The sequence below is a fragment of the Microcebus murinus genome, chromosome 15 (genome assembly GCF_040939455.1).
Source record: "Microcebus murinus isolate Inina chromosome 15, M.murinus_Inina_mat1.0, whole genome shotgun sequence".
In the NCBI taxonomy this organism is placed as follows: Eukaryota; Metazoa; Chordata; class Mammalia; order Primates; family Cheirogaleidae; genus Microcebus; species Microcebus murinus.
In genome coordinates, this window is record NC_134118.1 from 59,136,804 (window position 1) to 59,150,263 (window position 13,460).

At 33.8% G+C, this 13,460-nt stretch overlaps 1 protein-coding gene across 7 annotated transcripts in view; it reads right to left on the reverse strand.

Annotated features, from left to right (window-relative positions):
* The window catches only part of BLTP1 (bridge-like lipid transfer protein family member 1), a 188,814-nt gene that overhangs the window by 21,154 nt on the left and 154,200 nt on the right, over positions 1-13,460 (reverse strand). For 6 of the 7 annotated variants that reach the window (XM_012784187.2, XM_076010638.1, XM_012784188.2 and 3 more), the window contains 7 exons: positions 12,334-12,587; positions 8,757-8,972; positions 7,379-7,559; positions 6,645-6,846; positions 4,815-4,976; positions 4,146-4,285; positions 615-816 (listed from right to left, as the gene is read on the reverse strand). In XM_012784187.2, coding sequence (XP_012639641.2) covers positions 615-816; positions 4,146-4,285; positions 4,815-4,976; positions 6,645-6,846; positions 7,379-7,559; positions 8,757-8,972; positions 12,334-12,587 — 1,357 coding nt within the window. The remainder of the gene's footprint in view (positions 1-614; positions 817-4,145; positions 4,286-4,814; positions 4,977-6,644; positions 6,847-7,378; positions 7,560-8,756; positions 8,973-12,333; positions 12,588-13,460) is intronic. The other variant, XM_012784190.2, reaches the window with a different exon arrangement.

Genomic DNA, 13,460 nt, shown 5'->3' on the forward strand with positions numbered 1-13,460 from the left:
GAAAATGTGTTTATAAAAACCAATACTACCATTACAATACTTTGTTCACAACACAACTCCAGCAACAATATTTTGGAGCTAAGAGCTGGATGATAGGTGACCATAGCAGCAAAAACTTTATTGCTAAGAAATCAATCTTCTTGCTTTAAATTACCATTTAAAAATATATACATACTACTCGACACAATTTTATTTCAGTTTGATGAGAAATCCTTGTGAGATAACACTATGTCCCTTATTTTCCATATGCAATGCTAATTACACCTACATGTAAAATATAACTTAATGTAAAACATTCAAAAGTACTTGAATGTGTGGATTATTACACAACAGTTACATCATAGTGCTTGGAGTGTGTACATTCGAGCCAACACCAACATGCTGTCTAAATGCCATTCAGTTAAAAATAAAAACTAAAGGGCACTCAAGTTCAGTAACATATGAAATATACTCAAAACTTTGGTCTACTACAGATTTTTTTCTTATAAATACTCTAATTCTCAAATATTCCAATTTTCTACATGTATTTAAAAATATCTATTAATTACTATCAAAATATCTATTTAAAAATAGTATTTGGCTTTATACCAGAGGAATAAAAGGATGTTTCAAACCTGGTATTCCAGTTTTGCTAGCAGAGGTCTTTGTTCCACTCTGAGTAGCATTACCTCCAGGGGATAAAGTCTCTGCAGGATATGTACTCCCTAAAGTCTCCAGTTCTCCTCGGTTTGAAGAAAACACCAAGTCCAGGGATGGCAGCTTTAGCATGCATTCTACTCTTGATACTGGTAAACAGCTAAACTTGATCTGTGAGGGCTAAAAATAACAGCCAAAAATAAGTTTTCTAGGAACTGGATGGTTAAAAATTTTCATACTGGATTCCAAGTTACATTTAATTTTCATCTTGGTTCAATATACTAAATCTTTTATTTTTTTATCATTTGACATCTGTTTTATTTTGGTGATAGGGTCTCACTCTGTTGCCCAAGCTAAAGTGCACTGGTGTTATCATAGCTAACTAACTACAACCTGAAACTTCTGGGCACTAGAGATCCTCCTGCCTCAGCCTACCGAGTAGCTGGACTACAGGCACGAGCCACCATGCCTGTCTAATTTTTCTATTTTTGTAGAGACAGGGTCTTACTCTTACTCAGGCAGGTCTTGAACTCCTGGCCTCAAGTGATCCTCCTGCCTTGGCCTCCCAAAGTGTTAGGATTACAGGTGTGAGCCACTGAATCCAGCCTTCATTTGACACTTAAAGCTTTATTTTGTGTTTAATGGCTTAGTGTTTTCAAATAGAAGCATGATATATAAATCAAAATGTATTATCAAAATGGTATCATTTTGAAAAAGGTAAGTATTTGAGGAACTGTCTCTGAGCAATAAATCCAGTTGACCCTTGAATATGGGTTTGTTCTGGTCCACTTATACACAGACTTTTCCAACCAGAGGTGGATTAAAAATACAGTATCCTAGGATGTGAAACCCACATATACCTAAGGCTGATTTTTTGTATATGGACCATGTGACTTTAGTATGCATGGATTTAGGTATATGTGGGAGGGGGAGTGGTTCTGGAGCCAATCCCCCAAGTATACCAAGGAATAACTAGACATCTAGATAATTCAGAACCTTAAAAATATTTATGCTTATATAAACTTGTTCATAATCATGTCTTTTAAGGGAAGTAATTTCACTTATCTTAAAATTTAAAAACATTATTGTATTAATAACAAAGGTTTTATAAACCCTTAAGTCCTCCTCCATTATATGTTCTCAGCAGACCTTCCAAAAAGCTAATGCAAAACTCCAGAATATCAAACTGAAGCTCTTTTGGCCAAATTGCTATTACAGAAAATAGTTGGAACAGTTGACCATTAGTGTTTCTTTTATTCTTAAGACTGATTATTAGATTTTAATTGAGAGTAAACTAAACCCTGAAGTTTGGATACAAGTAATTTTTAAATATTCCTTAATAAACAGATTTAATCACATGTTAATAGATATTCCCAAAAGCCTATTGATAGGACTGGATTTTAGAATAAAATATTAAATGAAAACTACATAACTCTCTGCAAAACTTTTAACAAAGGTACTACTGTGACTTTATATTTCAATTACACTTTATATTTGCTCAGAAGGAATCCTAATAGCAAGAAATGAAGGTGCCATAATAAAAATGGCATGAAATGCTTACAAAAGGGCTTTAACTTATACATTTTTATTTTTGCCACAAAAGCATGAGATCTAAAATTTAAAAACCCAAATATCCACAAAACTTCTCAGTAGAAAAGTGAATATATGAAGTTTGTCTGGAAAGTATCCAGCCAAGTACTATAAAAATAGAGACATTTATTGAAGGAGATACAAGAAACACTGTGCATAGGACAATGACGCCTCAGTCCCCTTCAAAGTAGGCACCTTGGGACCTCACATAGTTCTCCCAGCATCTCTTCACTGTTCAAAATGCTCTGCAAAATCCTTTGTTGGAATTGCCATCAGCTGCCTCATCATATTTTCCTGAATCTCCTGGATGGTTTGAAATCTCTTCTTTTCAAAGGTGATTTTAAGTTTTGGGAAAAGCCAGAAGTCACAGGGTGCCAAATCTGGGATGTAGGGGGGTGAGTCACCCAGGTAATTCGATGTTTTGCCAAAAACCTCTGCACCAGACGTGATGCATGGGTGGACGTGCTGTCATGATGAAGCTGCCCATCACCAGTTGCCCATAGTTGCGGCTATTTTCGTTGCATTGCATCTCAACCAATGAAGATCACTGAAGTAGTGCTCCTTATTAATTGTTTGGCCTGGAGGAGTTAACTCATAATGAAACAACACCTTCTCAGTCAAGAAACACAGTTAACATGGTATTGATCTTGCTGTGACTTTGCTATGCCTTCTTTGCACATGGAGAACCAGGTGACTTCCGCTGGAATGACCACCTTCGTTTCTGGATCATAGCCATATACCCACAATTCATCTCCGGTTATGATATTCTTGAGGAAATCTGGTTCATTGGTAGCAGTCTGAAGCAAGTCATTAGCAAATGCAGCACGACGTTCCTTCTGCTCTGGTAGCAGAAGCCATGGAATGCATTTTGCCACAACACATTTTATGCCAAAACACATTTTATGCCTGCATCAAAATCTTGGACACTGTAGTTTTTGGAATCCCCAGATCAGCTTCTAGTTCTCACACTGTCAGTCGCTGATCTTTGTTGATTGCGGCCTGTACACTTCAACATTCTCAGTCGTTCTGCTTGTTGCAGGCCTTCCAGAATGTGGATCACTTTCAACAGGTTCAACCTTTGAAGCCTTTGTGTCACAGTTTTATATGCGCTGTACTCATTGCATCGTCCCCAAAAGCCTTCTGAATCATCTGAATAGTTTTGGTGAAGGAATGTTCAAGCTTAACTCAAAATTTGATGCAGATTCATTGCTCTACTCGCCCAGTCATTTTGAATACAATGGCCACACGATACACACCACTGACAAGTATAGTGAAGTCATTGTTCACATATGTGCATTACTCTCCTTGGCTGCCAGGTTATATCAATGTCACTCAAACAGTTCTTGTTATATTAACAATGGCTGGATACTTTCTGGACAGACCTCACAGATGATCACTGAGAGGATAGTTTGACTTGCGTTTTCTATTAATATTTCACAAACGTGTAAAATTGATACTCATTCAATAGCAACTATATTTCAAGTACCCATAAAACCATTCTGTTTTCACTTTCAGGACAGTATTCAATAAATTACATGAAATATTCAACATTTTATTATAAAGTAGTCTTTGTGTTAAAAGATTTTGTCCAACTGTAGGCTAACGTGTTCAGAACACATTTAAAGTTTGCTAGGCTTAGGTTAGGTATACTTAAATGCATTTTTGACTTACCATATTTTCAGAAAGTAACACTATCATAAGCTGAGGAGCATTTGTATATTTTACATGTTTTTACATGTAAAATTTTAAAATTTTACATATACTTCAGGCAACCTCCAACCCATCAAAGACATACTAAATAAAGGTCCATAAACCCCAGATTAAGAAAATTTTAAAGGGAAGTAACATTGAAATGTTCAAATAAACTTAAGAAAAACATTTTTCTTAAAAAAAAAAAAGGAATAAATGAGGTATATCACCTGAACTCGAACATAAACCACAACATCTACAGGGAAGGAAGAGTAAGCAGATGTTGAAGATGATACTAGTGATGTTGTTGATTCTTCCAACGGATCTGGTATTTCAAAATGTCCCATATCTTCATCTTGTGAGCTTACAGCTGTTAAAATGTTTAAAGTTTCACTATTAGGTCATGGACAAATTAGTTATTAAAAGATTCTCATCTCTTATACTAGTGAGATTAGAGGTATGAACACCCAGAAACATTTGCTTCTGTAGCCCATCTTGCTACAATTCTTCCCCTATTCAAATCTCTCATTTATTTCCCCAAATTCAAATTTGCCTGCTGCTATACTAAACACTGTACAAAGAAAACAGTGATTATGTTCTTGCCCTCAAGAAGATTTCAGTCTAAGATACACATCTTTAATGTAGGACCTAAGGAAGATAATTTTGTCTTTAACTAGCTATGGCTATGGGAAAATTATATAACCTCACTAGGACTTAGTTTCTTCATTTGTGAATGAGTATTAGATGATCTCAAGTTCTTTTTCAGTTCCATTAATTCCTTTATATTTATAATTGAATATGTTATATAATAATGTAGAATAGCATTAAGAAAACTATCTAAGTAATAAGAGCTCAAAATATATGTGATGGGGAAGTAAGTATATAAGGAGGATGCTTACCTGTGTAATTCCTTTCAATTGGTGTAATTGGGATAGTTTCCAGAGCCTTTTCCAGAAAGTCTAACAGGCAGGGACTAATAACCATTTCTTCTGGCAATGACTGAAGTGCTACCCAGGCATATAACTTAGCTGTTTTGACTCCTCCACTTCCTTTTCCTTTGGCTAGAACATTTATAAATGTGAGGTACATTTAATGGAATTTAATACAAAGTTCCAATTAAACATAATTTTGTGAGAAGTTAGAATTGTATGACAATTTAATCAGATAAAGCACCTCATACTTAAGACCATACAAGAAAGCAAAAAATAGCAGGTTGATAGAAATGATATAGTAATGTTAGAATACAAAGATGATGAATGACGTATAAGATGATTATACCTACTTGCTCCAGGTCACAAATTTTGGTTCAAATTTTTCAACTTTATACTTTGCTAACTCTCATTGGCATTAGTCCTTTTTTTCATTTAAGAAGATACAGAGAACTTTAACAATTACTTAATGGCAAGTGAGGGAAAAGAAAGTGATTGTTTTCAGGCTTTCCAGACTATCCTTAGCTTATTTACAATGCTTCTCTACATGGTATGCCATCTTTCTTTACTTCTACCTAACTAAATATTTCTGCTTCAGTAAAATGAATAGAATATCTAACAAAGACTTAGCTAACTTTGGCTTAGGTTTCCAACCCTAACATTTATTAGTTGTGTAACTCTAAGAAAGACATTCAACTTCTATGAGCCTTAACTTTCCTCATTTATAAAATAGGGTAATAAAATCTGCGATGCACTTAATGGACACAGATGTGCCTTGTCAATTGAAAAGTGACATAAAAATATCAGGCATTACCATCATGGTTACTATTTTAGAACGTTCATATATCAAGTTCTGTTTCCCAAATGAAACTTTTTCAAATTATCCCCCCCCTTTATTTTTTTGGAAATTCTACCATGTATGTATCATTCATGTGCTGTGGTAGCCAGACTTCAAGATGGCTTCCAATGATGTTTGCTTCCCAGTATTCATGTTCTTGTATGGTTCCCTCCCACACTGACCTGATGATCATCAATAAGATACCGTGGAAGTGGTGGTATGTGACAGTATATGGCTTTTGAGGTTAAGGCATAAAAGATATTGCTGCTTCAGCCATGTTCTCCTTTGGGTCACTCCTTTCAAGGGAAGTCAAATGCCTGGTCAGGAGAACACTCAAGCAGTCACGTGGGGAGGAACTGAGGCACCAGTTAGCCAGTCATGTGGCACATGATGGAAGCTGATTTTCTAGCTCTAGTCAAATATTCAGATGACTGCAGCCCTAGCCAACCCAATCTCATAAAAGACCACAAGTTAGATCCACTGAGCCAAACCGCTCCTGCATTTCTGGTCAACAGAAACTGTATTTGACATTATAAGCCATTAAATTTTGGGTGATCTGTTATGCAACCACAGATAATTAATAAATGTGGTTAACCCAATGTAGTCTGTCTTAAATGTATAAGTTTGATATTTCCATCTGAAAATAAGCTCCCAAATTTGAACTACATAAAACTACCCTTTTCTAAATATACATAGACTTCAAGTTTAATAAAGCAAACTATTTGGCATTATTAAGTTTATTTTACCACAGATACTCTAAAAGTAATATCAATTTGAAAAATGGCCAAAAGTAGGTGGCCCCACATATCTATATATGAATTTTATATAGTCATTATTTACAAGTCTATGTCCTTTTTTCTTAAACATATGAATTTGAAAGTCTTGATAGAGCAAGTAGGTGATAACTAAAAATTAAGTTAATAAAAAAATGACAAAAAATGGAGTATATTCGCCTTAAATACCTGAGGGAATAGGTGGGGGCTGGGGAGGAAGTAAGGTGTTAGTCTTGCCCTGGACAGTGCAAGGTAAAGGAGGAGAAGGAGGAGATGTTGCACTATCTTTCATACCATACAGCTTGGACTCTTTGGAGAGTGTTCTTGGCAAAGAAGATCCCCTGGAAGCATTAGGTGATTCCATCTTTAGCGTCTTGGAATTGTAATGCAACTGAAACAAACAAACTTTCACAATTAAAATTATGCAGATGAAGAAAACCAAGAACTGTAGAAAAATGTAGTAGAAAGATCACTGGTCCAGGAGTCTGATGACTGACTCAGTTCTGATTTTTACAAGTTAGCTTTGTGATCCTGGTAAGATTCTTTGCTTTTTTCATTTTTTAAATTAAAAAGGTCATTCCAGATAATCTTTAAAGTTCTTTCCAGCTCAGTAGTCTTGAGTCTATAATTTTGGAATCTAAAAAATAATTCTTTAATGAAGTTGCATAAGGTAAGGTTTAGCAAGTATGTTATGAATATCAATCTATAAAAAAGAAAACTAACTTCTTTATGCCAAATGTTCATGGAAAAAGCTATATAAATGAAGTGGCAACATGCAATTTGGATATTCTGTGGAATGTATTCGACAAAAAAGTCACAAAGTCTCATTTTAATATAATGAGCAAAAGATATTAACATATATGATAGAAAATAAGCATTGTTACTAATAATCTAACCTCTTATCCTAGCAACTAGGCTTTTACCTTTACATCAACTCCAGGAATATAAAATACTGTTGTTTCTAAGTCACTAGGCTTTGTCTGTAGAGATGATGGCACTTTTTTGCCAGTCATTAAATGGGTGGTAGAGGCATAATTTGTTTGGAATTTCTTCTTTTTTGAAGGAGAATCTTGGTCTAAGCTCCTGGAACTCCGATCATAACTCCTATGAATAGAAAAATGTTTAATCTTTTTTTAAAAAAGAATACATTTAATCTCTTTTTTTGCTTAAAAGCAGAGTGTTATTTACATAGTAAATAGAATGTAATCTTTCCTTTAAAAAGGTGAAAAAGTAAAGCTCATCAGTATCTCTGGCTAGACTGGTACATGCCTGGCACGAGTGATGTAAATGCTGTACGTTCCATAACTACAAAGGGCAGTTATCTTTATTTTTTCCTAAGTTCGTGACTATTAGGCTGAACCCAATGAACTTGCCTTTTATATAAGTAAAAAAACCCACTTAAATATTAGCCATTTATTATGGATTATTGTGATTATGGTTCAAACAAAACTAAACAGTCATTCTTTTTTTTAAATCATCACTACTATATTTGTAAGAGATTTTAACTGTTTAAATTGCCTTTTTATTTTCTCTCTCATTTTATAAAAGCCTCAGACAGACCATTTAAAAAATCTTTTATTATGGAAAATTTCAAACATATAAAAAGTAAACACAATACTATTATTAGTGATCCCTATGAACCTATTACCCAGCTTCAACAATTGTCAGTATTCTGCCATTCTTCTTTTATCTATATCTCCACCCATCCACTCAATTATAAATATTATTAATTTTTATAGTTAATTTTTAGATGAGGAAAGAAAAGCAAAACAAAAATTCAAATAAAAAATAACTTATTGTTAAGGCTGTTTATATCATGATTTAGTTAACGATGGAAGCAAATTGTAAAGCTGCAATTATATCCTCAACATTTAGTCTACGGAGGCCCCTCTATGCAACTGTCTCCCAACCTTTCTTATTTATGAAGTCATCAAAACTCTCAATCACAATATGTCTAAGCATCACATTATTATTTAAAACAAAAATGTGGACAATATCAGGTCAGAGATTGATAAATTCATGCTTATTGAAAGAAAACTTCCAAAGATATAACTATTTTAATTAACAAATTTGCCAGACTCTAAATCAGACATCTATTTCTAGTTGCCAGAAAATACTATGTACTTGTTTAAGGAAATTGTATGCTATGGAATATCAACTTGACCATTACAACCATAATTAAATCTACTCTTTAAAGTTGCATTTTGGGGATGGGGAGGAAGTTTGTTATAATTCAGTGATATAAGAATACTATCTCTAAAAGACAAAGTTACAAGTACTCTTTTTCAACCAATTTCATACCTTCTCAAACTTATATCATCATGTTCTTGTAAAAGGGTGGTTGGATGGAGTACACATTTTCCACTATCAATTTCAACCCGTATGTCAAGTTCAAAGTCAATATTTCTCTCTGTAGCTGTGCCACTAAGACTTCGGTTGACTGGTGTTGTTGGCCAGCGTTCTGTAAATAGCTGATGAACAGCAGCAAAACCTGTTGCTTTTTTACGAGAGGTATGTCTAGAAAAAGAAGGATTGATTATTATGTTGGAGTAAACTAGAAAGTCTTTTTAACAAATTATTTTCCAATGTGTTATGTGAACAATAGTTTGTGAATAATTTTACTATTTTACAAATTCACATAAATTACTCAACTAGCTCATACTAATTGAAGTTTTTCCTAAGTTTTGAGTCACATTTCATTCAACATGTACGTTCTGAGTAACTATTATATGCCAGGCAATGTGCTAGGTGATGGGGACACAGGTATAATCATGGCTATTAAGGAGTTTGATACCAGTGTATGAAGTATATCCTGTATGTGGGAGAAGATTTCATTTTCTCAAATTATAAAACTTAAATGCTACTTTCCAGATTGTATTAAAAGACAGAAGAACAGGAAAGAAAACTAGTCCCATATACTTTTCACCAAATGGTGTTGGGAAAACTGAATATCCACATGCAAAAGAATGAAATTGGACCGCTATGCTATACCTTACAAAAAAATCAACTCAAAATGGATTAAAGACTTAAACATAAGACCTGAAACTATAAAACTGTTTGAAGAAAACATAGGAAAAAAAATTCATGGCATTGTTCTTCACAATGATTTCACGAATATGACACCCAAAACACAGAAAACAAAAGCAAAAATAGACAAGTTGGACAACAAACTAAAAAAGCTTCTGCAGAGCAAAGGAAACAATACAGTGAAAAGGCAGCCCATGGAATGAAAGAAAATGTTTGTAAACTATATATCTGATAAAAGGTTAATTTCTAAAATATATTAAAAACTCTTGGCCGGGCGCGGTGGCTCACGCCTGTAATCCTAGCTCTCTGGGAGGCCGAGGCGGGCGGATTGCTCGAGGTCAGGAGTTCGAAACCAGCCTGAGCAAGAGCGAGACCCCGTCTCTACTACAAATAGAAAGAAATTAATTGGCCAACTAATATATACAAAAAATTAGCCGGGCATGGTGGCACATGCCTGTAGTCCCAGCTACTTGGGAGGCTGAGGCAGGAGGATCCCTTGAGCCCAGTAGTTTGAGGTTGCTGTGAGCTAGGCTGACGCCACGGCACTCACTCTAGCCTGGGCAACAAAGCGAGACTCTGTCTCAAAAAAAAAAAAAAAACAAACTCTTATAACTAAGAAGCAAAACCTCCTAATAACCCAATTAAAAATGGGCTAATGACTTAAATAAACATTTCTCCAAAGAATCAGTCAGGGAAATGCAAATCAAAATCACAATGAGATAACATCTTACACATGTTAGGATGACTATCATTTAAATAAAGACAAAAGGCAACATGTATTGGCATGATGCAGAGAAAATGGAACCCTTGTACACTATTGGCAGGAATGCAAAATGGTGCAGCTGCTAAGGAAAACAGTATGGAGATTCTTTAGAAAATTACAAATAGAACTAAAATAGGATCTGGCAATCCCACTGCTGGTTATTTATCCAAAAGAACTGAAATCAGGATCTCAAAGAGACATTAGCACTCACGTGTTAATTACAGCATTTTTCACAATAGCCAAGATGTGAAAACACCCTAATTGTCTACTGACAGATAAACAGATTTTAAAAAGTATATATATATATACACACACACACACACAATGAAATATTATTCAGCCTTAAAAAAAAGAATGAAATAATGCAATATATGACAACATGGATGAACTTGACATTATACTGAATGAAATAAGCCAGTCACATACAAATTCTGTATGATTCTACTTATATGAAATAGCTAAAATAGTCAAACTCATAGAAGAACAGAATGGTAGTTGCCAGGGGTTAGGGAGAGGGAGGTTGGGAGTTGCTAATTAATCAGGTATGAAGTTTCATACCTGATTATTCATCTTATGCAAGATGAGTAAGTTATAGAGATCTGCTGTACAACATTGTGCCTACAGATAACAATACTGTATTGTACACTTAAAAATCTGTTTAGAGGGTAGATCTCATGCTACGAGTTCTTACTAAAATAATTTTTTTCAAAAACTTATCCAATTATATGCCTGGAAAATATGATTAAACTAATATAAATTATATCTCAACAAACTTGACTAAAAATATTTTTTAAAAAGGCAATGTAAAGCATGAAAGAAAAGCAAAGAGATATAGAACATTTGTCCAGGAATACAAATGTCTGACTTTCAGGATTACTACCAAAAGAGAAAACTCAAAGGGAAGTATTTATCCACGCAACTATAAAATAATTTTCCTAAAACTAAATTCAAAATTTATGTTTTAAGAAATACCAAAATACCTAGAAAAACTGTTTATAAGAGACTCAAACCTGGACCACTGTGAAATTAAATGTAAAGATAATAAAAAGACCCTAAAAATTTCCAGAGAGAAAACAGATATTAAAACATCAAACAAACAAAACCAAGTCACATTTACAAAACCAAAAAGGATACCAGCATATGCTAAATGTTGATAGTGAAGATAATGGAGGAATTTTTTTACTTAGGAAAAGACATAATTACCAGACTAGAATTCTGTACCCAACCCAATAATCAATCAAATATAAAACAGAAAAATTATTTTAGGCATGAAAAAAGGTAGATCTGCATACATAACAGCTTTCCTTATAAGTTATTTAAAGATTCCCTCAAGAAAAATGAGCAAATAAACCAAAAGATGATGATATATGGGATTTAGGAGTCAGTGGCATCAGTCTAGGCAAAGGAGGAAAGAATTCCTACAGCTCAGAATGGAGACTGAAGATGGGGAAGTTTCTTAAAGACTAACTTTCAATTATTATTTTTGGGCTCAGCCAATTTCTCATTATTATCATTACCTGAAACTCTTAATATTATTGTCACAACCTTACTTGAAGGTGGTTTAAGTAAATCAGTTCCAAAGATTGTTATAGCTCCTTTTGAGAGCATATTCAGAGCAAGGTTTTGTATTAATATATGTCCTTTATTTCATTAACACCTTCTCTTCTTATTTCTTTCTTCCAAGAATTTATTGAAATCTTCCATTCAATGCCAACCATTTCCCTTTACTACTTTTCTTAACTATACCTCGCTATTAAGTGTATCCTTATAATGTATTACTTTTTAATGCCAGGAATAATATAGCCCTCTCCTTTATTTAACTCGTAATCACATTTTTATTTCCATTTTCTTGACAAGGATTATCTTAGATGAATAAAGTTAGCTATTTGATGAAATCCATTTAAATTTTTAAAATGCCAGACAGAACCAAATTAAATTAATAAACTAGGGATATGTCTCTTAGTCTCTCTTGAGCTAGGCATATTAAGAGATTTTTTTTTTTTATAAAAATTAAGTCTTATATATAACACTTTAAGCTCATTTCTAAATTCTGAAATGTTACCTAAAGATCTTAAAAAGGGTACTCACGAGGGTTTCCTGTAAATGTAAAACCTTTCCCTCTCATGGTCTTCATCCTTTTCATCCTTCTCAGAATCTTCACTTGAAGAAGACAAACTGTCATCCCGTCGGCCCTCTTCAGGTTGGAAAGGAATGCCTGGTGAAAAGCCTCCTGGAGTTTTGGGAGAACTGAACACGGAACATGATCCTTCACTGTTTGATGAGTAATGGGATGGACCTTCAATGGTTACTGACAAAAGGTCCAGTTCTGTCTCCTCTGGAAACTGATTTGTAAAAACAAAAAACATGAATCAGATTTGTATTTCAAGTTCCTTCTCAACTAAAAAAAGAAACAGAGAAACTAAATAAGTTTAAACATTTAAAAATTCTCTCAGAGTTGAATTTCCTCACTCTGAACTGAAAGAAAGGTCAGATATATGAACATATAAAATGGTACACTGAAGAAGGAAGCAGAAGGTCAAACCACAGAAAGTTACATCACTGACACACTAAAAATCACAGTGAAATTTTAGTTTATATAAACATACATTATCATATTAATTAGTACACATTATAATTCTTTAAAGCAGAAATTAAATGTGGAAACAAACGTGATCAACTGTAAATCAGAATGGCAAGAGCAATTAGTGATCAAAAAGCATGCAGTGTCAGTACAAAATGTATTATTAGTAATATCTCATCATGCTAGATTTTTTTTGGTATATCTTTTTAAAATGAGCCCTTCATGGATTGAAGAATTATGTATAAATATTAATAGTTGAGTAATAAAATATGTATCAATCAATGACTTAAGAATGCTGTATTTTAAGGTAAATACAATCAGCTCTCTGTATCTACCCATGGATTCAATCAACTACAGATTAAAATATTTTGGGGAAAAAACAATAAAAAATAACAATACAAGAATAAAAAAATACAAATAAAAATGTAGTATAACAACTCTTTAGGTAGCATTTATATTGTATTAGGTATTATAAGTAATTTACAGATGATTGAACATACATGAGAAGATGTGCATTGGTTATATGCAAATACTATGCTATTTTATATAAGAGACTTGACCATTTGTGGATATTGGCATCTATGGGTATCCTGGAACCAATCCCCCAGAGATACCAAAGGACAACTATAGTTTG